At 40.2% G+C, this 21,153-nt stretch overlaps 1 protein-coding gene and 1 long non-coding RNA gene across 3 annotated transcripts in view; one reads left to right on the forward strand and one right to left on the reverse strand.

Annotated features, from left to right (window-relative positions):
- Positions 1–1,601: 1,601 nt before the first annotated feature.
- On the reverse strand, positions 1,602–6,451 carry LOC309803205. Its single transcript, XR_014293911.1, has 3 exons — positions 6,346–6,451; positions 4,419–4,686; positions 1,602–2,848 (listed from the first exon to the last, which is right to left on the reverse strand). It is a non-coding gene; the product is annotated as an uncharacterized lncRNA (long non-coding RNA).
- Positions 6,324–21,153, forward strand: part of SLC30A4 (solute carrier family 30 member 4) — a 33,222-nt gene continuing 18,392 nt past the window's right edge. The window contains exons 1-3 of one of the 2 annotated variants that reach the window (XM_082619143.1): positions 6,324–6,430; positions 6,929–7,433; positions 15,198–15,344. In XM_082619143.1, coding sequence (XP_082475269.1) covers positions 7,043–7,433; positions 15,198–15,344 — 538 coding nt within the window. In that variant the 5' untranslated portion in view covers positions 6,324–6,430; positions 6,929–7,042. Of the gene's footprint in view, positions 6,431–6,626; positions 6,819–6,928; positions 7,434–15,197; positions 15,345–21,153 lie in introns of those variants that run through there. The other variant, XM_082619142.1, reaches the window with a different exon arrangement.

Here is a 21,153-nt window from a genome sequence, read left to right on the forward strand (position 1 = left end):
GGGAGAAGGGAAACTAGCTCATACTGAATTCCTACTAGGAGCAGGGTACTCTGCACGTGCTACCTCTTTCAATTCTCACAATAATCCTACAACAGAAGAACTATGATCATCTCCATTTTGCAGATGGAGAAAACAAGGTCCAAGAGGATAATAATATCCCTCAGGGCACAGTGTTAAGTGACAGAGAAGGAACCTGAGCACACGTTCTATCTCGGTTCCCAACCCATGTCCATTCTTATGTTCCCACACAGGGTGCACATTCACTTCTAAAGTTCTTGACAGTGTTTAAGGAAACTTCTTAAAGTTGCTCACGAGTAATGGAGCCTCATGGTTAAAAATCTGGGCTTCAGAGTTGGACAGCCTGGGCAAGTTACTGAACCTCTCTAAGCCTCTATTTTCTCATCTGTGAAATGGAGACAATGGTACTTCCCTCCTTGAGTTATAATGAGGAATAAATTTAAAAACAAAAAACAAAAAACAGAGTTTGGGCTTAGGGTAGTAAGCTAAAGAAGTAGTAAGATTTGTTTATATAGTCTTCTCAGCCCAAATTCCCTACCTTTGGCGATAAAGGTGTCCTATCTCCAGACACAGGGAGTACACCTTTCACATGAGAGATTTATTTTCTGCTTTCAGGAAGACAGAAGATTCAGAGTGTCCCTTCTTCTGTTGGCCATTAATTTAATTCAAAATAAATAATATGCCATTGAGGCACATTTTGGGGTGGTCTACCCAACAGGCCTTTTTTTTTTTTTTTGGCCACGCCATGTGGCACGTGGGATCTTAATTCCCCGACCAGAGATGGAACGCGTGCCCCCTGGATTGGGAGCTCGGAGTTTTAACCACTGGACCGCCAGGGAAGCCCCCCAACAGGCCTCTTGTCCTACTGTTCCCCAGACCTCATGTGGGCCTGTTCCAGAGTCTGCTGCCTCCAGCCCGTCAACCAGAATGTGCAGAGTGGCTCCTTCTGGGTCAGGGGAAGGGATTGCATGGGCCAGGTGGGTCACTGGGGACAAAGGAGACCAAGAAACTGAGTTAAAGTGGTTCCCAAGGAACCTCAACTGTTGGAGAATTGGATCTAGGACTGTTGTCTTTTATCTGGTGTCTGTATGTGTTTCTGTGTAAACAATGAAGATCGAACAGTACCTGGTATCAGGGAAAATTTTCAACATTTGCAATGTTTGAAGATAGGGAGGACCTACTAAAGGGAAGGCTGCATGAAACCCTATTTGTAAATGAGCAGAATGTGAGTTATTAAAATATAAATAACAAACAGGAGAGTAAAACTTTGTTGCTCAGTATAAAATAGCTGTAATAATTACAGTAACTTATATCTAATGACCATGTAGCACAGTGATTACAAGGCATTATTGTGTCATGTAAATCATACACCAAGATCTTTGTGATTAGGGTACTAAATTCTGCTCAGTCATGTGTGCACTGGTACCCGCTTAAAACCATTAAAGGTAATTTAGGTTGGCTTAGTCTGGCGTTTTGCTTCAGGGAATACAGAGAGTTAAACAGTAGGTGAACTTGTTTCATTTGATTCTAGGAGGACCAATATAAAGATACTTAAAAAAAATTAAAACCATCTTTATTTATAAAAGAATTCTGGGAAAAAGTCAAAGCATTTTGTAGATTTTAATCTAATTAATCCTCACAATAACCCCTGGAGGGAGTTCTTATACAATGGTCTTCATTGTTTAAAGCCACCAGTTGTCAGAGGCCACAAAAGAGTCACTTTGTCTGCAGTTGCTTCTCTGTCCCAGCTTAATTCATAAACGTTATAATGTTCTTTGAAATAAGTCTAGTATAAACACAAACTGACTACTAGTGTATCAATAATCTCTAATTATTATGAGACACATTGACCTCACCAATAAGAATTTCTTACAAATGACTTTACACACCAGCTTAAAGAAATAGAAATGTTTGTTAGAGGGGAATTTAAAGTCATGGATGAGCTCTCTATAACCAGAATATTTTCATCTATTAATCCACGTGTATTTACACGGTTCCTGCTCTGAGCACAATGTTAGGTGCTATGGACACAAACAGAGCCTAGGAGAGAAATAAAGGAATTTTAACAGTGAAACGTATGTGGTGGTGACCTAGAGGTCTAAGTGAGTCAAAACATATTATTAATAAACCAAGGATGGAGTGTAGCAGTCCTTAGAAAGGACAGGCACAAGTGGAAGATATTTCATGACCAGCATTTGTCTGTACCCTTGCTTTGCAATTTGGTTCAGATGGCATGGTCTTTAGTAGTTCTCACTAGTGAAGTAGGTAAGGGGATGCTTTCACATACAAAATCTCATTGCATTCTTACAGTGTCCCTATGAAATAGGTAGGACAAACATTATTTTCCACTGTTAACACACAAGAAAATAAGCTCAGCAATAGTACCCTGCTAGAGATCATAGTGAATGGATGGCAAAATTAGAAGCTGAACCAGGTTCTACAAGTCCCACCCTCACCTTCAAGCTCCCTCAGCCCAGCCACCACCTCCAGATTCCAAGACTGGCGTGCTTAGTTCTCAAATTACCGTCCCAGCTGGGACCTCGTTATTCCCTCTCATTTCAGCCAGACATAGTTACAGAAATCCATAGGAATGTTTAATTTAAGCACTAAGCAAAGACAAAAACAAAGATGTGAAAACAATGAACTTGACTAAGTGTAGGTTTTGGCTCACAGGTTGGTGACAGGGTAGATGGTCTCCAGGGCCAGAGATCTTCTCATTTATCTCCTCCCCGTCCAAGAAGGCAACTGCCTGTCCTCAGGCAATCTATTTCTGGTATTTCTTCTTCTTCCCTGGAGGAGGGGTTAAACTGAATCTCCAGCCTCTCTGTTACTAGAGTAACCCACAGAAAGAAGAAATGATTACGTTCACCGTAGTGGTGTATCACGTCACTAACCCTTGTTCATGCCCACCCAACAGCTTTCATCCCCTTCTGAAAAAGATAAGGGGACACTTTCCAAAAACAACCTAGGGGAACCTCCTATCGCCACATACTCCAATGGAGAAAGGAGTTCTCATCATGGGGAATATGCAGCATTTGAACCTGTCATCTAAGTAGATGAAGCACCTTTTCCACATTTCAGTTTTAAAAAAACTTTTCCACTTTTTTTCCCTCCATTCCCAAGAGGGATTTCACCAGACAATGCAGAGGTCTCCAGGTGCTGGCAAATCTTTCATATATGAAACAGGGATCTCTCCTAACATACCGCAAGAAGTCTAGATGCTTTTTTGCAGATCATTCCATTTTTATGCAGAAAGAAACCGAGAGGGGCAGTGTAGAGTGATGGTTAAGAGCTTGAGCTCTGAAACCAAACTGATCGGGAACTGAGGTCCTGCTCTGTTTGCTAGCTTCACGACTGTGGCCAAGTTACTTAATCTCCCTGAGGTTCCATGTCTCCACCTACTTAAAAAAATAGTAATAGCTGGCATTGATTGAGCACTCACCATGTGCTAGGAACTAGGTATGCTAAGTTTTACATGCTTTACATCCATTAACCCTCATCACGGCCCTGTGAAGCAGGTACCATTATCATCCCCACTTCATAGGTAAGAAAATTGAAGCACGAAGAGGTTAAATAGTTTGCCAGAAATTATAGGACTCTAAGATGTAAAGCCAGGATTCTAACGCAAGCAGTCTGACTCCAAGAGCCATGCTTTGAATACCTTCAATACCTTCTTCATAGTGATGTTGTAAGGATTAAATGAGCTCAGGTAAATCAGGTCCCCTGCATAGTGCCTGGCACATAAAAAAGCCTTAAGTAAATGTTAGCTGTAGTATTATTTTTAGCACCGTCATTTGTTCTAAGAGACATCTAGGCCAGAAAACAGGTTTTGACATAGGGTATTTTACATCTATTCCAGTTAACTGCCCCAAGATATGCGTCCTGCAGTTAAAATGACAGGCCTCTGCTATTAACTAAACAATCTGTGTAGTATGGGCTACCTAGTTAAGAGATAGCCTAAATCGTTGACAACTTGTTCCATTTGCCCAGGCAGAAAAGCTCTTCATACTAAAAAGAAGTATTGAGTCTCTTATAAAGGAATGGCGTACTGAACAAGAGCTAGCAGAATTGCAGGCAGTACTCAACATTGGGTTGAGTTTCAAAAGTGTTTCAAAAGTTGGTGTGTTTCAAAAGTTGGTTTGTCTACTGTTATAAACTCTGAATACATAGACATAAGTTTGAAAATGGTGGTTACATTCCAAGACTATTCACAGAAGTCTATCTATTTAGCCCATTTTAAAGTTCAATGATAGAAACCACGCCACTAGCCCAAGGCAGGCCTAGGAACAAGAGCCCATGTGATAAAAGACTAAGAAAGGTGTCTTTCCTGGTACAGAGGAAAGTTGATATAGACTATATTAGTCATCTATTGTTGTGTAACGAACTACTCCAAAACTTACCATATTAAAACAATAAACATTTATCATCTCATAGTCTCTGTGGGTCATCTGAGAGTGGCTTATCTGGGTGATTCTGCTCAGGATCTCTCATGAGGTTTCAGTCAGCATCACCCAAGCTACAGTCACCTGAAGGCTTTACTGGGGCTGCAGGATCCACTTCCAATATGGCACACTCATATGGCTGTTGGCAGGAGGCCTCAGTTCCTCATCATGTGAGTCTTTCCACAGGGCTGCTTGAGTTCCTCATGACATGATAGCTCTGGCTTCCCTAGGTACAAGTGATCCAAGAGTGAGAACAAGAAGGTAGCTGCAATGCCTTTTATGACCTCGTCTTATAAGTCACACACTGTCACTTCACCCATATTCTGTTCATAATGAGCCACAAGTTATACATTAAGAGCAGCCCACACTCAGTGGGAAGGGGAATTAAGCTCTACCTATTGATGGGAAGCACATCACAGAATTTGTGGACATACCTTAAAATACCCTACAGTTTTTGTTGTCCTCCCATTACTCTCTCTAGGTACTCAGTACACAAAATAGTAAAAATAAACTGGGGTGCAGAGCTGCAGCCCTTCCCAACAAAGTTTACTGTAAATACCCCCCCAAAATCCATGCTCTTGCCTCATCTTGCTTTAAAAACATCTATCCCCATTCCTTAAATGGAATCTCATTTGCAAAATGTATACTAAAGAGTGATCACATTCCTGAAATACTTGCTGTATTCATTTGTATCTCTCATTAGTAGAATGTCAGGCAATATAACAAACTAAAAGTAAAAACAACAAATAAACGACTCCCAATCTGGGTGGATTAAGATATTTGGAATTAAGAAAGCAACCTTCAGGAAACTTTCACCCGTCTGTCGATAATGACCTGAGTCCCCTGGTTATTGAGTATTCTGGGTCTAGGGAACTAGGGGATCTCTGACCCCCAGTTCCCTAGACCTGACCCCCATGGCTGCAGCTCTGCAGGAATATTGTGGGCATTCAAAAGTGATGGACTGCCCTGGATTCCAAAAACAGTTGCTGCTCTTGCACCAGAGACATGCAAGATTCTAAAGTATCACCGGATCTTCAGAGGAAAATGATGTTTCATATGACTTTCTATTGTATTCTTTGTAACTTGAAATTTGGTAATTCATGTAGACTGTTGTCAAAATACATTTATAAACATTGGATAAACGGGAGTTTGCACTGTAATTCAACTCCAAGTAGAAGCTAGAGGCTTGATCTATGAGTTCTTCTAACAGTGTTGTTGTTGTTTTAAATCTTGAGTGCCCATTTGAGAATATGATGAAAGCTAAGGGACTTACTCAAGAAAATACATATACCCACAAAATTTTGCACATAATTTTAAGGCCTCCGAATCCCCTAAGACCCATCCAGGGAATCGCTGGAGAAGCGGGAGGCGGGGCTTACTGTCACTTCATTTTGTCCTTAAAATGTAGATCTAAATTAGAAGCTACTACTAAAAACTTAATTCCTTTTAAATCTTGTTGTTAAACAAAACCAACGGCCAGTACAGATACCTCTACTAGATTTTCTGTGCTGGGGTTTAGTCCATACTGTAAATACCTTGGAGGCAAAAGGAACCTGGAGGTGAGCACACAGAGGACAACACACATTTGCTGAAAAAAAAACAGGAAATATAACGCAGGACACAAAACTGCTGACGACCACAAGCCTTGCCCTCTCCAAGCTGACCTCACTGTGCAGCAAATTCTGCCAATTTGCCAGAGAGGCAGCAATTCGAGGAGACAAAAGCGGCTCAGCAACCCACTTAAAAGAAAATGCTAAATTCGTTTTCTGTCGAGCATCCGAAACCCAAATCCCAGCCCAGGATTCTCTAGGCCCTCCTTCGGTGGGGCGAACTCCCGGCAGCAACGCCCAGCCCCGGGTGGGCGGGACCGCTCGAATCTACCCACTTAGCCCGCGGACTCCAGCTCCATCCGCTCATGCCTCCCAGCCTCGGGAAGTGGAAGCGCCGCGCGGGAGACTAGGGCTTCGCCTGTGAGTGTCCCCCGGGCAGAGGCGGGCCCGCGGGATCCGCATCCAGGAGCGGGACGAGGGGCGCCCCTGTCCCGTCCCTCGCGGGCGCCCCAGCTCAGCGCTCAGGGCCTGCGTGCCCTCGTGCCGACTCCTCCCTCGCGCGCCTCGCCCGCGGCTGCTCCGGCGCACGCGCGCGGCCTCGCGCAGGGCGGGGAGGGGCGGCGGCCGAGGGCGCCTGACCCCGAACCTGTCAGACCCGGGGAGCCGGCCTGGAGTTGTGGGCGCCGCAGGCGCGAGGACGGCCCCGCTGCCCCGCAGCCCCGCAGCCCCGGGCTGAGCTGTGCGTGCCGGCCCCACCGAGCCGGCCAGGGGCGGGGAGATGAGCGGCGGCACCGCGGCGGCGCCCCAGGTAGAGCGCTCCCCCCTTTCGGAGCCCCGGCTCCCCCGCCGCCTCGGGCTTCGGAACTTGTGGGCTTTGTTGGGGCGCTTTTAATTTATAATGAGTTTCGTTTTCTACAGGATGGGGAGGGACGCGCGGCAGTGCCATCGGGAACTGGCACTCGGGTGAAGTAGGAGCCGCCGGCCGTCCGCCTGCACCGAGCCGTTCGGCGCCGCGGCCGCACAGCCTCTGCCATGGCCGGATCCGGCGTGTGGAAGCGCCTCAAATCTCTGCTGAGGAAGGATGATGCGCCGCTGTTTTTAAATGACACCAGCGCCTTTGACTTCACGGATGAGGTGGGGGATGAGGGGCTTTCTCGGTTTAACAAACTTCGAGTTGTGGTGGCCGACGATGGTTCTGAAACCCCGGAAAGGCCTGTTAACGGGGCGCACCCGGCCCTCCAGGCCGACGATGATTCCTTGCTGGACCAGGACTTACCTTTGGCCAACAGTCAGCTGAGTTTGAAGGTGGACCCCTGTGACAACTGCAGCAAACAGAGAGAGTTGCTGACGCAGAGAAAGGTGAAAACCAGATTGACCATTGCTGCCGTTCTTTACTTGCTTTTCATGATTGGAGAACTTGTAGGTGAGTTGTGTTGCCAACTCACTTTCCATTTACCTTGCCTGGAGAGTCTTTGTCAAGCTGTAGTCACACATAACTTGGCGTTTAAACTTTCTTTTTAGGAAGCTTGTTATTTATCAATGTACTGATCTGGTGATGTGAAAAGGCCTCACGGTTCCAAAGTGCAGATCAACCTAGGTACAGCAAACTTCCAAAGATAACTCTGCCCTTTTCTTCTGATTCTCCAAACACTGTGTCATCTACTGTAAAGTTAAGGACATTATCTTCATTATATATCATGTAACTTAATCTTTTAAAAAAAAAACTGATAAAACACCAGGTTAATTTTTGCAACGTTTAAAATAGTAAATGATTCTACAATTATTTAGAGTCATACAATTTTACAGTATGAAGGGACCTTACTGAACACCTGCGCCACCTTTTTCTTTTTTAAGAGATCGGAGGGCCCAGAGGTTAAATATTAATAAATTATAAGGACACTTAAGTGGGTAATTGAAGAGCTACATCTACAGTCCTGTTGTCTTGATTTTTTGCCCTCTACATTTGAATTAAGTGGTCTCTTACTATTTCCTTTTGTATTTATATTCAAGAAATTTGCAAAGCTAAATAATGCTAACCAACCTCACCGTTTTTCATTATAAGGAGGATCTGAAGGCCAGAAGTCTCCCCTGGGTTTTATAGAACTTGGTTTTATTTTTCATTTTTTAATTATTCAAGTAATGCAATCTTATTATAAAATACATGCTCAGTTTAGATATTAATTTTAGAGTCACATTAGTGTAACTGCTAACTTCTTTTAGTGACAATTGATAAAATGACATTAAAGCAGGGAGATTATTCTCCTGTGTTCTCTTTTTATTTTTTTTCTTTTGGCCACACCGCGTGGCTTGTGGGATCCTAGTTCCCGGATCAGGGACTGAACCCGGCCCCTCGGCAGTGAAAATGCAGAGTCCGAACCACTGGACCGCCAGGGAATTCCCTCCTGTGTTCTCTTAATGATGAACCATGACAAGAACAAAGGTGGCAGTCCAGATTTAAGATGCTGGCTGGAGGTTATGTGCAGGAAAATTATATACATTTCCTACCTCTTTTCATACCACTTCTCGCCAGTGCTCACTTCAGCCATGCTGGCCTTCTTTCTCCCTATGACTCACAAAGCTCTTTTCCTGCCCATAAGACCTTCAGACTGAGTGGTCTCTCTACCTCTGGCTTTCAAACTTTTTTGACTTCACTGTAGTAAGAAATACACTTAACATTGTGACCCGTGTAGGCATGCACGCATACGTATGTATGTATGTACACACACATATACATTTGTATAAATATATGAATAACTAAAACAAAAATTTTACTTCATGTGCTGTGTTCTATTGTTTTTTCAATTATGGTCCCAGCCCACTTAATTGATTTCATGGTCTACAAATTGGTCACGGCCTGCAATTTGAAAAGCACTGGTTTATATGGACTGCCTTTTCCCAAATCTTCTCTTGGCTGCCTTCTTGTCATTCATGTCTCATAACAAAAGATGCCTCTTAGAGACCTTTCCAACTGCCTAAAGTCAACCTCTCTTCTCCCCTGTTCCTTCCCCAGCTTTAAAAGCCCTCAGCACCTGAGATTATCTTGTTTGTATATTCACTTGTTTAATATCAGTGTCCACTGAAATATAAGCTGAATTACCAGCACCTAGCACAATGACTAGCACAGACTAAACACTCAATAAAATTTTGTTTAATTAATTAATAATTGCTGTTAGAGAATTATAAATGTTTAAGCTATGAAGAAATTAAAGACAGAAGTGAAACAGATCAGATAAGGCATGGTCAGCAGATTAAGAGTCAATGACTTGGGGCTTCCTGGTGGCTCAGTGGTTGGGACTCCGCCTGCCAATGCAGGGAGCATGGGTTCAAGCCCTGGTCTGGGAAGATCCCACATGCTGCGGAGCAGCTAAGCCCGTGTGCCACGACTACTGAGCCTCCGCTCTAGAGCCCGTGAGCCACAACTACTGAAGCCCGTGCACCTAGGGCCTGTGTTCCGCAACAAGAGAAGCCACCTCAATGAGAAGCCCACTCGCCACAACTAGAGAAAGCCCGCGTGCAGCAATGAAGACCCAATGCAGCCAAAAATAAATAAATAAATAAATCTATTTTAAAAAAAGAGTCAATGACTTGCCCAAATTCAGTTAGAATATTGAGTCATTCAGACTTAGTGATTCTTGAAGTTAATATTTAATATTTGAAATTAAAATCACATTAGTCACAATTTCCCCCTTAAAATTAGAGTTTACACCTATAAAAATTACTAAGATATAATTGTCCTGATTTACCATTATTTAAATCTCTTACTTGGTAAATGACATTTTGTGAAAGCTACAATAAGTATTTCCTTTCAAATGCTAACTTTATTTTCAAATATGAAAATCTTTTGTTAAACACTGTAGAGATGCTAGTACTTCGAATAGACATTAAAAATATTATTCAGAATGTTACATAGAATTAAATTGTATACAGTAGAGCATTTATTAAAGTGTGTCAAAAGCACTTAGAAATAAAGCATCTTATGTAGGAAGTATGGAGTAATTTTTAAAATGAAGTATTTTAAAGATCTGAAAGGGGAAACTTGATTTTGAATCTTGGATTTGCTCTGAGACCTTAGGCAAGGTCAATTCTTTCCATTCAGCAAGTGTTTTTTAAGTACTTACTATATACAATGGAGAACAAAACTTATGCTCCCTACTATCTAAAACACTTAATCTAATGTTTGGAAGACATTATATCTTCCTGTAGTGGAGGACACAGGTATTAAATACACAAGTAAATTTAAAACTCAAATGGTCTTAAGTACTGTGAAGAAAAAGAACAAGATACTATAAGACATAGTTTAGACATGTCCAGCAGGACACGGTTTATGCATGAGCCACATACAGTTAAACCAAAAAAAGAATATTAGGAGTTATTTGAGCAAAGGGAATGGAGGAAGATTTTTCGACCAAAGAGAACAGCAAGTTCAAAACTCCTAAAACCTTCAATTCTTTAAGAGGATCTAAAAAGGAGACCAGTTTGGCCAGAATGTAGTAAGTAAGAGGGAAAGAGATGGGGGGACCAGACCAGGGAGGTCATGATAGACCATATTAAATGAGTTTAGTCTTTAATTCTAAGTACAATGGGGAGCCAGTGACTGCTTTGGTGTGGAGATTGACATGATGGGATTTATCTTTTTAAAAGATTACTCTGACTCATATGGAGAGTGGATTGGAGGGTACAAGAGTGGAAGCAAGTATACTTTTGCAGAGGTCCAGACAAGAAATGATTATGGCTTGAACTAGAGTGGATGGAGAAAAATGTACTGATTGAGAAACATTCTAGAGGTAACAATGGCAAAATGGCTAATGGTTTGAATGTGAGAGTTGATGGGAGAGCAGTATCAGGAATGATTCTGAAATTTCTTACCTAAGCAGCTGAGCATATGGGAATGTATGTCAGTTATGAACCAGGGAGAAAATACAGAGCAGGATTTAAGCATGGGCTCAAGGGTTGTTTCAGGCATGTTAAATATCATATGTATGTGAAATAAACAAGTAAAGATGTCTAGTGAGCTGTTATATATAAGTCTGTCATTCAGAAGGGAGGTCAAGGCAGAGAGAGAAACAGTATGTAATGCCATAGCAATAGAAAAAATTATCTAGAGAGCCCCAGTTTTGAGGAACTACAACTTTAGAAGTCAGGCAGAAGGCAAATGGGTATCCCAGAACTGAAGAAAAGAGTATTTCAAAATGGAAATAAGTAAGTGAAAGCTGGTGAGAGGCCTGATAAGATGAGAACTAAAATATCCTTTGGATTTAGTAACATTTATTGACTGCTTTAACAACTGCATTTTATTGGGAATGAAAAAACTTAAAGAATGATTGCAAATAGACTTCCAGGTAAAGATGGCAAATGAACTCATGCATCTAGTTGTACTCTCTTAAACTACAATAAAAGGATTTAAAAAATACACACACACACACATACACACACACATATATATGTACACACATATATATACATATACATGTAAATATATATTCACATATGTATATGGAATATATATATATATATATATATCTCCACACAGGTGGGGAAAACTGGAGAGGAGACTCTAGCAACACAAACTAGAAAGGAATCAGGTAAAAGAGGTAACTGACTTGACCCAAGAAAGCCAACTCCTAAACAAGCAGTGGGGAAAGCCAAGAACCAATCTAGTTTACACTAATGCGTCAGAAACACCTAGATAACTTATTAAAAAACAAATTGCTGGACCAGAGTTTCTAATTAAGTAGGTCTGGGGTAGGGTAGGCCCTGAGGATTTTCTAACAAGTTCCCAGGAGATGCTGATACTGCTGACCCTGAGGACTACAATTGAGAACTACACTAGAGAACCCTAAGCAGGCCCAGAATTGGTTGTACCAGGTACCCCTATAAGTGTGGGTAAAGAGGAAGGCTAAAATAAGGAAAGTTCATTAAAACCTATTTAAGAGCCAGTCAGATATAATAGTATAATAATATAATAAGTATCCACAGAGATAAAATAAGATCATGAATCCATGAAACAAGAATAGGCTACTTTTTAAAAGAAATTCAGAGTAGAAAAAAGAGCTTTTGAATAATACAAACATTTTAAAAAAATTTTAACTCCAAACAAATTAGAAGGTGAATTAAGGTCATCTCTCACAGGATATAGCAAAAAGAGAAGATAATGGGAGAAAAAAGGCAAGAAAATTAGTATATTAGTTCAAATTCCAGATAATAGGAGTCTGGGGAATAGAGAAAGCAGAAGGAAAGAAGTTATCAACAACATAGTTTAAGAAACTTCCCCAGGGACTTCCCTGGTGGCGCAGTGGTTAAGACTCCACGCTCCCAATGCAGGGCCCCAGGTTTGATCCCTGGTCAGGGAACTAGATCCCAGATGCATGTTGCAACTAAGAGTTTGCATGCCACAACTAAGAAGCCCACATGCCGCAACTAAGGAGTCCGCCTGCTGCAACTAAGACCTAGCGCAACCAAGTAAATAAATGAATATTTTTTTTTAAAAAAAAAAGGAGAATCCTTTCTAAAAAAAAAAGAAAAAGAAATTCCCCAGAACTGAAGGGTATACAATTCCAGATAGAGTCAATAGGGCTTCCCTGGTGGCACAGTGGTTAAGAATCCACCTGCCAATGCCAGGGACACAGGTTTGAGCCCTGGTCTGGGAAGATCCCACATGCCGCAGAGCAACAAAGCCCGTGCACCACAACTGTTGAGCCTGTGCTCTAGAGCACACAAGCCGTAACTACTGAGCCTGTGCGCCACAACAACTGAAGCCCGCACACCTAGAGCCTGTGCTCTGCATCAAGAGAAGCCACCGCAATGAGAAACGTGTGCACTGCAACGAAGCGTAGCCCCCACTCTGCAACCAGAGAAAGCCCGCAAGCAGCAACACAGACCCAACGCAGCCAAAAAAAAAAAAAGTCAATAAAAGCCCAAATTGGATGAAAATAATCCCACACCAGGTACATCATTGTAAAATTTCAGAACACAGGATACACACTTATTACTGCTTCAGGCAGCTGCTATGTTAAACAATTGCCTCTGATTGTTTTTGACAAACACTGACCGGGGTTTGCACCAGGGCCAAGCTCCAAGTCAAGTCAAATAAAAAGAGCCTTGCAAGTATAGTCTCCCAGGAAACCACCAGACAGGTCAAATAATGACAATTTCCTGGCAATGGAGCTTTTTTTTTTTTTTTTTTTGGCTGTACGCAGGCCTCTCACTGTTGTGGCCTCTCCCGTTGCGGAGCACAGGCTCCGGACGTGCAGGCTCAGCGGCCACGGCTCACGGGCCCAGCCACTCCGCGGCATGTGGGATCTTCCCGGACCGGGGCACGAACCCGTGTCCCCTGCATTGGCAGGCGGACTCTCAACCACTGCGCCACCAGGGAAGCCCGCAATGGAGCTTTTAAGGAACTCTTAACGCCATCCTATTCCTTGCAGTGGCTGCCAGGCTGAGGTTTTCACTGTGATTGCTGCTTGTTAGTTTTCAAGGCTACCATAGAACTGAAGAGGGGGAGATTGGGTATAAGGCAAGTTAAAATGCCACAGAGCTAGTGAGCTTCTTACCAAGATTCAGCCTTTTTCCTTGAATAAATGCTACCTGTATCAGCCTTTGTTTAATTTCCATAGTTTTCAGAATGCTGATTTGGACAATTTTTGCCCATGTTCTTATGGCTTTTATGGAGGAGATGATTTTCATAGGTCCTTACTCTGTTGTTTTTGCTGGTGATCATCACATGTGGCTCTTTAGGTTAACAAAAATTAAATAAATTCAATTCCTTAGTTGCCCTAGCCGTATTTCAAATTCTCAAAAGCCACCTGTGACTAGTTGCTGCTCCATTGGCCAGCGCAGATAGAACATTTCCATCATCTCAGTTTTATTGCACAGTGTGGCTTTAGGGTATTATCCTTATTTTATAGATGAGTAAACTGAACCTCAAAAATGGTAAGTAACTTGCTCAGTCTCTGAGATTTCAAAGCCCCATGTTATTAACCGCCAAGCTGTATTTTCTGTCAGTGGTTCCAGCTTTTTCATGTAAAGGAATACATAAAAAATGATATTTCTATAGAGCACACTGGAGTAAATGGATGTGACTACAAGATCACCAGCCCCAGTTCTCCTGCTGCTCTTGACTCTGCATACCCATCCCAGGAATAGGGGAATCAACATCTCAGCACACTTATGTGTCACAACATCCTGATCATGAAGTTCTGCTATACATTATAACAGTGTTTCTCAGTGTGGTTCCAAGACCAGAAGCATCAACATCACCTGGGAACATGTTAGAAATGTAAATTCTCAGGCCCCATCTAGACCTACTGAATTAGAAATTCTGGGAGTGGGGTCAAGAAGTCTATAGTTTAACAAAACTTCCAGGTGATTCTGATATACATAAAAGTTTGAATACCCTGTATTATATTATAAAAACTTATTCTATGGTGCTAGGAAAATTAGTTGACCATAATGGTCATAAATAAGTACATATATATGTATATATGTACACATATTATATATATATATTATTATGTATATATATACACACATATACATACATATATAAAATACATAAATATAAATATACATATACATACCCACATATATGAAATATACACATTATTATTATGTATAATAATACATAATACTGGAAAACTGATATCAAAAATTATATTTTAAATACCATCTTTTATCCCTCTGTTAGGAGACACTGCTGTTTAAGAGAATCAGTTAATTTTTATCTTTTGTTTTGAACTAATGAATCATTTTGTGAATTTCTTCAGTTTATGTTCAAACCATCCCAAACAAGTGAATACCTACCTTTTATTCAGCTTTATTGTAATATTTAGATATGGTGGTTATTAATTTCACTGTCTAATAGTAGAATTAGTAGGTTGAGTAAAAGCTGTATTGCTAAAACACAAAACTTCTCTTTGTGTCAGCCCCCATTTAGTGGCTCTTAAATTTTTTAAGGTCATTTACTCCTCAGAGAATCTGTTCCTGGAAATGGACATCTTCACCAGAAAAACAATATGCATAGTTAATGTTTTGCATAAAATTTCAGGATACCTTGACTTAATTGCAATAGGATAAGTTAACTTTAGTTAGAAGTTCATGTTTTGTAGGATGCTGCATATTTTTGGTTTGATTGCTTATGTTTATTATTTTAATTAACTTATTCCTTCTTTCCTGTCACCCTTACTCTCAGGTGGATACATTGCAAATAGCCTAGCAATCATGACAGATGCACTTCATATGTTAACTGACCTAAGTGCCATCATACTGACCCTGCTTGCTTTGTGGCTATCTTCAAAATCACCAACCAAAAGATTCACCTTTGGATTTCATCGCTTAGGTAAGTAATTGGGTGTTTCTTTGGTTTATAAAATTTTATAGTAAAACCACAATGAACTATAACCTTTGATTAACTGAAATCTTTCTGGTGATAGTCTGTTTGAACAAAGCAAATGAAAATAGACAAATAAGATTCATTCAGATATATATCTTCCAGGGTACATTCAGTTCAGTCAGCTAAATAGTTTACACATATAAAATTATATGGGGGCTTCCCTGGTGGTGCAGTGGTTGAGGGCCCGCCTGCCGATGCAGGGGACACGGGTTCGTGCCCCGGTCCGGGAAGATCCCACATGCCACGGAGCAGCTGGGCCCGTGAGCCATGGCCGCTGAGCCTGCACGTCCGGAGCCTGTGCTCCGCAACGGGAGAGGCCACAACAGCGCGAGGCCCACATACCGCAAAAAAAAAAAAAAAAAAAAAAAAAATTATATGGTAATCATTAATCTTCAAATGTTGTTCCTTGTGTCCTGAAGGCATTAACAGAAAAAAAGTTTACCTTCAGTTTATCGAACCAAGCAAAACCACATGGATTTAATTCATCAATGAGCATTAGCTTTGCTTTCTCTTAAGGTATTCCAACCAAAGTGACTTATAGCCCAGGTTTTAGGCACTACTATAATATGTATGACATACTGTATGGCTGACCTTCATTGTGGCCATTAACTGTAAATGCTAACAAAGATTCCTTGCTTGACCAAACCTTTGTCAGTCTCCTGAGCTGTCTCCCAAGCCCATCTCTGTACTTCCTTGTAAAATCTAGTTTTAGGAAGAACCCTGCCAAACCAATTTAACAGAACCTCCATTCTCAATATTTGATGGGTTATTCCCAGGTGATGTCTCATCACCCTGGCCTGTTTTCAACAAGGCTTCCCTATACCAATCTTGACAGCTTCCCCCCAACTGTATTAAAGTCTTCTTTACCATGTTTTAATAAGTGTCATTGAATTTTTTTCTTTAACAATGCACACATATTTATATTTTCCTATTTTGAACAAATATTAATATTTAATTAAGAGAGGTTAAAATCACACATTGTTATCCACACAACTCTTCTTGCCATGTTAGTGGGTTTTTTTATTTTTACTTATTGTTAAAATACATATAAAACAATTACCTGAATTAGTATATGAAGTACCATATGACCAATTTTTGGGTTTGCTTAGAACCCAAAAATTGATTTAGGCAGCTTCAGCAAAACCTGTCTTAAAAAACCAGAATTAACATCTTGTAGTTTTATTTTGTGTAGACACTGACACTCTTGGCTAATATTTCAATCAGTTCCTCCCCTTCTTTGTTACTTTTTAGCCTAATCTTAACTCAACTCTAGGTCTCCTATAATTTAGTAGCTGGGTCTTCTAGTGTAAAACTTGACATTTTACCTGAATGGCTGTATTCCAAGTAGCTATCCAGGTCATAAGTTTGGGAAATTATCTGGCATCCCCATTTCTCAGCACCCTCAGCTGCTGTACAAGAGCAGTAAAGCCCTGAGTGAGGCCTTTCTGTTATTTGTTAAGCAACTGAATAACACATAATGCATTTGGATGTGTTCCTAAAAAAACTCCCACTTCTAGCTGACACATTATACATCCATTTGTTTACTGATTGCCTTGGGGTTTTTAAAAAACTTCAAAATTATTCTTAAACTTTAATTTTTTTGTGTGATTTAAACACCTGCAATTTAAGATCAAAACTAAAACATAGCGTCGTGGAATGGGGATTTTTACCTTCTAACACTATTTGAGAGAGTGCATTCATTTTAGGTTATAGACCCCTTGGAATTCTAATGAAAACAGTGGAATTCTCCCCCAGAAACATGCAATACCAGAACATAGAAAGTTCTACAAATGATAAGTTAAGAACCCATAATCATGAAAATTCTATTAAACATCAGAGAAGTACTTAGTGTTTATCTAGATAGTCATGGATAACAAGTACTATGAAAAGATGAAAGAAAATAGAACTGACTGGTCCTATTGTATTTCTGTACATTTCTATAGAAAGTCAATTTTTTCCCTTTCCTTAAAAGTACTACTTCAAGATGGTGGACTATAGGTCAGCATTTGAGAGTCCATTGAAATAAAAACTACCGAATCAACACAGAGAAGCAAATGGTTGAGTCACCAATCAACAAGACATTTCCAGAAATTCCTGGAAGTTGGAAAGTAGAAGGGAGTGGGTTGAAGAAAGAAACAAGCCAAGAAGCGGCAGCCTGGAGAACACTAGGGTAGAACTGGACCAGCCCAACAGAACTCCAAAGAAGACTCAGGGACAGAGATGGCAGAAGTGAGAATTGGGGCTGAAAACAAGACTAACTGAATGACTGCAAATGAGAGACTGCTCCCACTAGTCCACTGTGTCCCTACCTTCCTCCCACCGCCACCTCCACTCAGGCGGTCCGCATTTTCCCCCATGTAAACACCACATAGTTCTTCCAGAAGGAAAATGAACCAAATGTTTGGAGAAAGCTGAGGCTTTTAGTGTGAATGTTGATGCTCCAAAATAATTCTTTTTCATACTAGAATTCAGGGTTCTCCAGCCTTATAGTTTGGTTCCCCACATACTCACACTAAAGTAATACACTTGTCCTAGTCTTCCCTGCTCTACACCCCTTATTAGTAACCATTTTAAATAGTTATGGCCTATCCTTCTAGCATTTCCCTTTTGCAAAGGACAGTTTCCCTATCCTACTACCCTGTATGTGAACGGACAACCAAGGATCTTTCAGAAAATGGGAAAAACCAGCAGCATGAAAGAAAGTTAAAAAACAAACAACAAAACAAAAATTTGTCCTACAGGAAAGAGAGGTGACTTAAGAAACAGAAGAAAATGTTTTCAATTATCTTATTAATATACCCAGAATAATAAAACAGTAAAATGTTTTGAAAAAGAAACATATAGAAAAAGCTCTTTGAAATTGAAATATTACTAAAATTTTTTTAAGTTTTTTTCAATAGAAGGACTAGAAAATATAATCAAGAAAGTCTCAGACTTCCCTGATGGCACAGTGGTTAAGAATTCACCTGCCAATGCAGAGGACACGGGTTCGAGCCCTGGTCCAGGAAGATCCCACGTTCCGTGGAGCAACTAAGCCTGTATGCCACAACTACTGAGCCTGCACTCTAGAGCCCGTGAGCCACAACTACTGAGCCCATGAGCCACAATTACTGAAGCCCGTGCGCCTAGAGCCCATGCTCCACAACAAGAGAAGCCACCACAATAAGAAGCCCGCGCACCACAATGAAGAGTAGCCCCTGCTCAACGCAATTAGAGAAAGCCCACCCGCAGCAACAAAGACCCAACGCAGCCATAAATAAATAAATAAATTTATAAAAAAAAGAAAGTCTCCCAGAAAGACAAATACCTTATGATATCACTTATATGTGGAATCTAAAATATGATACAAATCAACATATCCATGAAACAAAAACACACCTACAGATATAGAGAACAGAGTTGTGGTTGCCAAGGGGGAGGAGGGGTAGGGGAGGGATGGAATGGGAGTTTGGGATTAGCAGAGGCAAACTATTATATATAGGATGGATAAACAAGGTCCTACTCTATAGCACAGGGAACTATGTTCAATATCCTGACAAACCATAATGGAAAAGAATATGAAAAAGAACATATAAATATGTATAACTGAGTCACTTTGCTCTACAGAAGAAATTAACACAACATTGTAAATCAACTATACTTCAATAATTTTTTTAATAGTTAAAAAAAAAAGGTCCCCCAGAATACAGAACAAAAAAATTAAAACAGGAAGAAAAAGTTTAAAACTATAAAAGAATAATCGGGGAGGTCCAAAGTTGTATTATTAAGAACCTCAGAAAAAGACTTACAAAATAAAAGGGAGTGACTGCTTAAGGGGTACAGGGTTTCTTTTTGGGGGTGATGAGCGTGTTCTGGAATTAGATAGTGGTAATTGTTGCACAGCCTGTGTGTATACTAAAAGCCACTTCAAAATTGTTAAAGTGGTGAATTTTGTTATTTGAATTTTATCTAAAATTTTTTAAGTCATCTAAAAAATAAAAGGAAGAGAATTGTTAAGATATAGACAGGTATTTCCAGAGCTAGGGAGGGAATCACATCCTCACACTAGCAGGGCCTTTTGGGATCTTCTTTTTCTTTGTATTACAAAAGCTTATAAGGATATATCTAGATAAGACTTATTTCACTTATCCTGCTCTTTGAAGTAATGGAAGAAAAACTTATGATGTGGGGAGGATTAAAAAGACAACAAAGATATGTAGAATTGAATAAAGCTATAAACCAAAGCAGTGGCTGTCCTTGTGTGCTGTAAAATTCCACCACTTCACGAGTAATCTCTCTAAGTTCTGTAAGGGAAAGGTTTGTTTACATTGGACACATTTAGATAGTGTGCCTCTTTTGACCTCTACTACCAAGACTTGGGAATTCAGGTCTTAAAGAACACTGCAGAAGGAATCCCCCCTAAGAAACTTCTGGTTTATTACTGTATTGTTGAATTTGCTTTGTTTTAATGGCATGGGTGGTAGGACAGGAGTTGGTTTTTTCTTTGTTGATTTATTTTGTAAATATATAAAACATGGTACAAAAGTCAAAAATTATTTTTTAAAAGAAAAGATTTACTCAGAGAAGCCTCGCTTTCATTCTGTCCCCTCCAACCCATCCTCCTGCCCCACTCCTAATTAGCAATCATTTTAATTAGTTTCTGGCCTGTCCTTCCAGCATTTCCTTTTGAAAGTATAAGAAAATATGTATATATGTTCATATCCCGCTCCCTGCCACCCTTTCTTATGCAAAGACAGCATACTGGAGGTGTGTGTCTGTGAATGAGAGTCAGATAGTAGTAGTACCATACCCTAAATTTTCTTTTTGTTTTCTCATAACACTTTATACATGCCTAATAGCATTTATCACATTTTTATAGATATTTTTATGAAACAATGTCTCCTTCTAGACCCTGAATTAAGTAGGGAGAGGAACAGAAAATATTAAACTCCATGGGTCTGGCACTAATAAGTGCTGTATAAGATATCATTAATCAAATTGTTGCATATTCAAGCTGAGTAAATATGGTTATGAAAACTGAAACAGATAATCTAATATAGCTCATGATCCACAAATCATTTGTGTTTGGGTTAAATTAAACCAATTTCTAAACTGAGAGTAGGAGTATTTTTGAAATTTTGGGACAAAAATATTTGGGACTTGAAAACATTTATCTGTAATTCTGAATCTGTTTATGCTCACAAACTATAAAAATTTATTTGATCTGTAACATAGCTGGGTTATATAGCCTGGCCTATAGGTCCTTTGGACAAATTAAGAAACTAGTCAGAAGGGAATTTCTTCTTCCTTATCTCAGTCAGGGGCTGATCCTATTTGTTTTGGTACTTAACCTCTTTTAGAGTTTTGTAGTTAAATTGTCTTTGGTTCACATCTGAGATCTGCACTTTTACTAGCTGTATGACCTTTGGAAGAATGATTTAATCTAAGTATGGGTTTCTACTGTAAAATACATATGATAATGTATAAGTTCCTAACATGGTACCTGGCACAGAGTAAATTCTCAGTAAAAGTTAGTTCCAGTCGTCTTTTCCTTCCCTCTTCTACCTGCCAGTTTATCATCTTACCCAGTCTTTTTATATCTCTCAAAATGCTCCATGTTCCAAAACTACCTGCCTTCCCCCCTCCCGCTAATTGGAATTCTTATCCTCTTAGCAAAACTGTCTCAGCTAGGTAGGAGGAGAATAAGATGATTCACCCTGATGATTAAATAACAATTTTTAAAGATGTGCTTTTTAACTCAGGTCTTTGGTAACTT

Source organism: Mesoplodon mirus (assembly GCF_964341445.2).
Source record: "Mesoplodon mirus genome assembly, chromosome: 4".
Lineage (NCBI taxonomy): Eukaryota > Metazoa > Chordata > Mammalia > Artiodactyla > Ziphiidae > Mesoplodon > Mesoplodon mirus.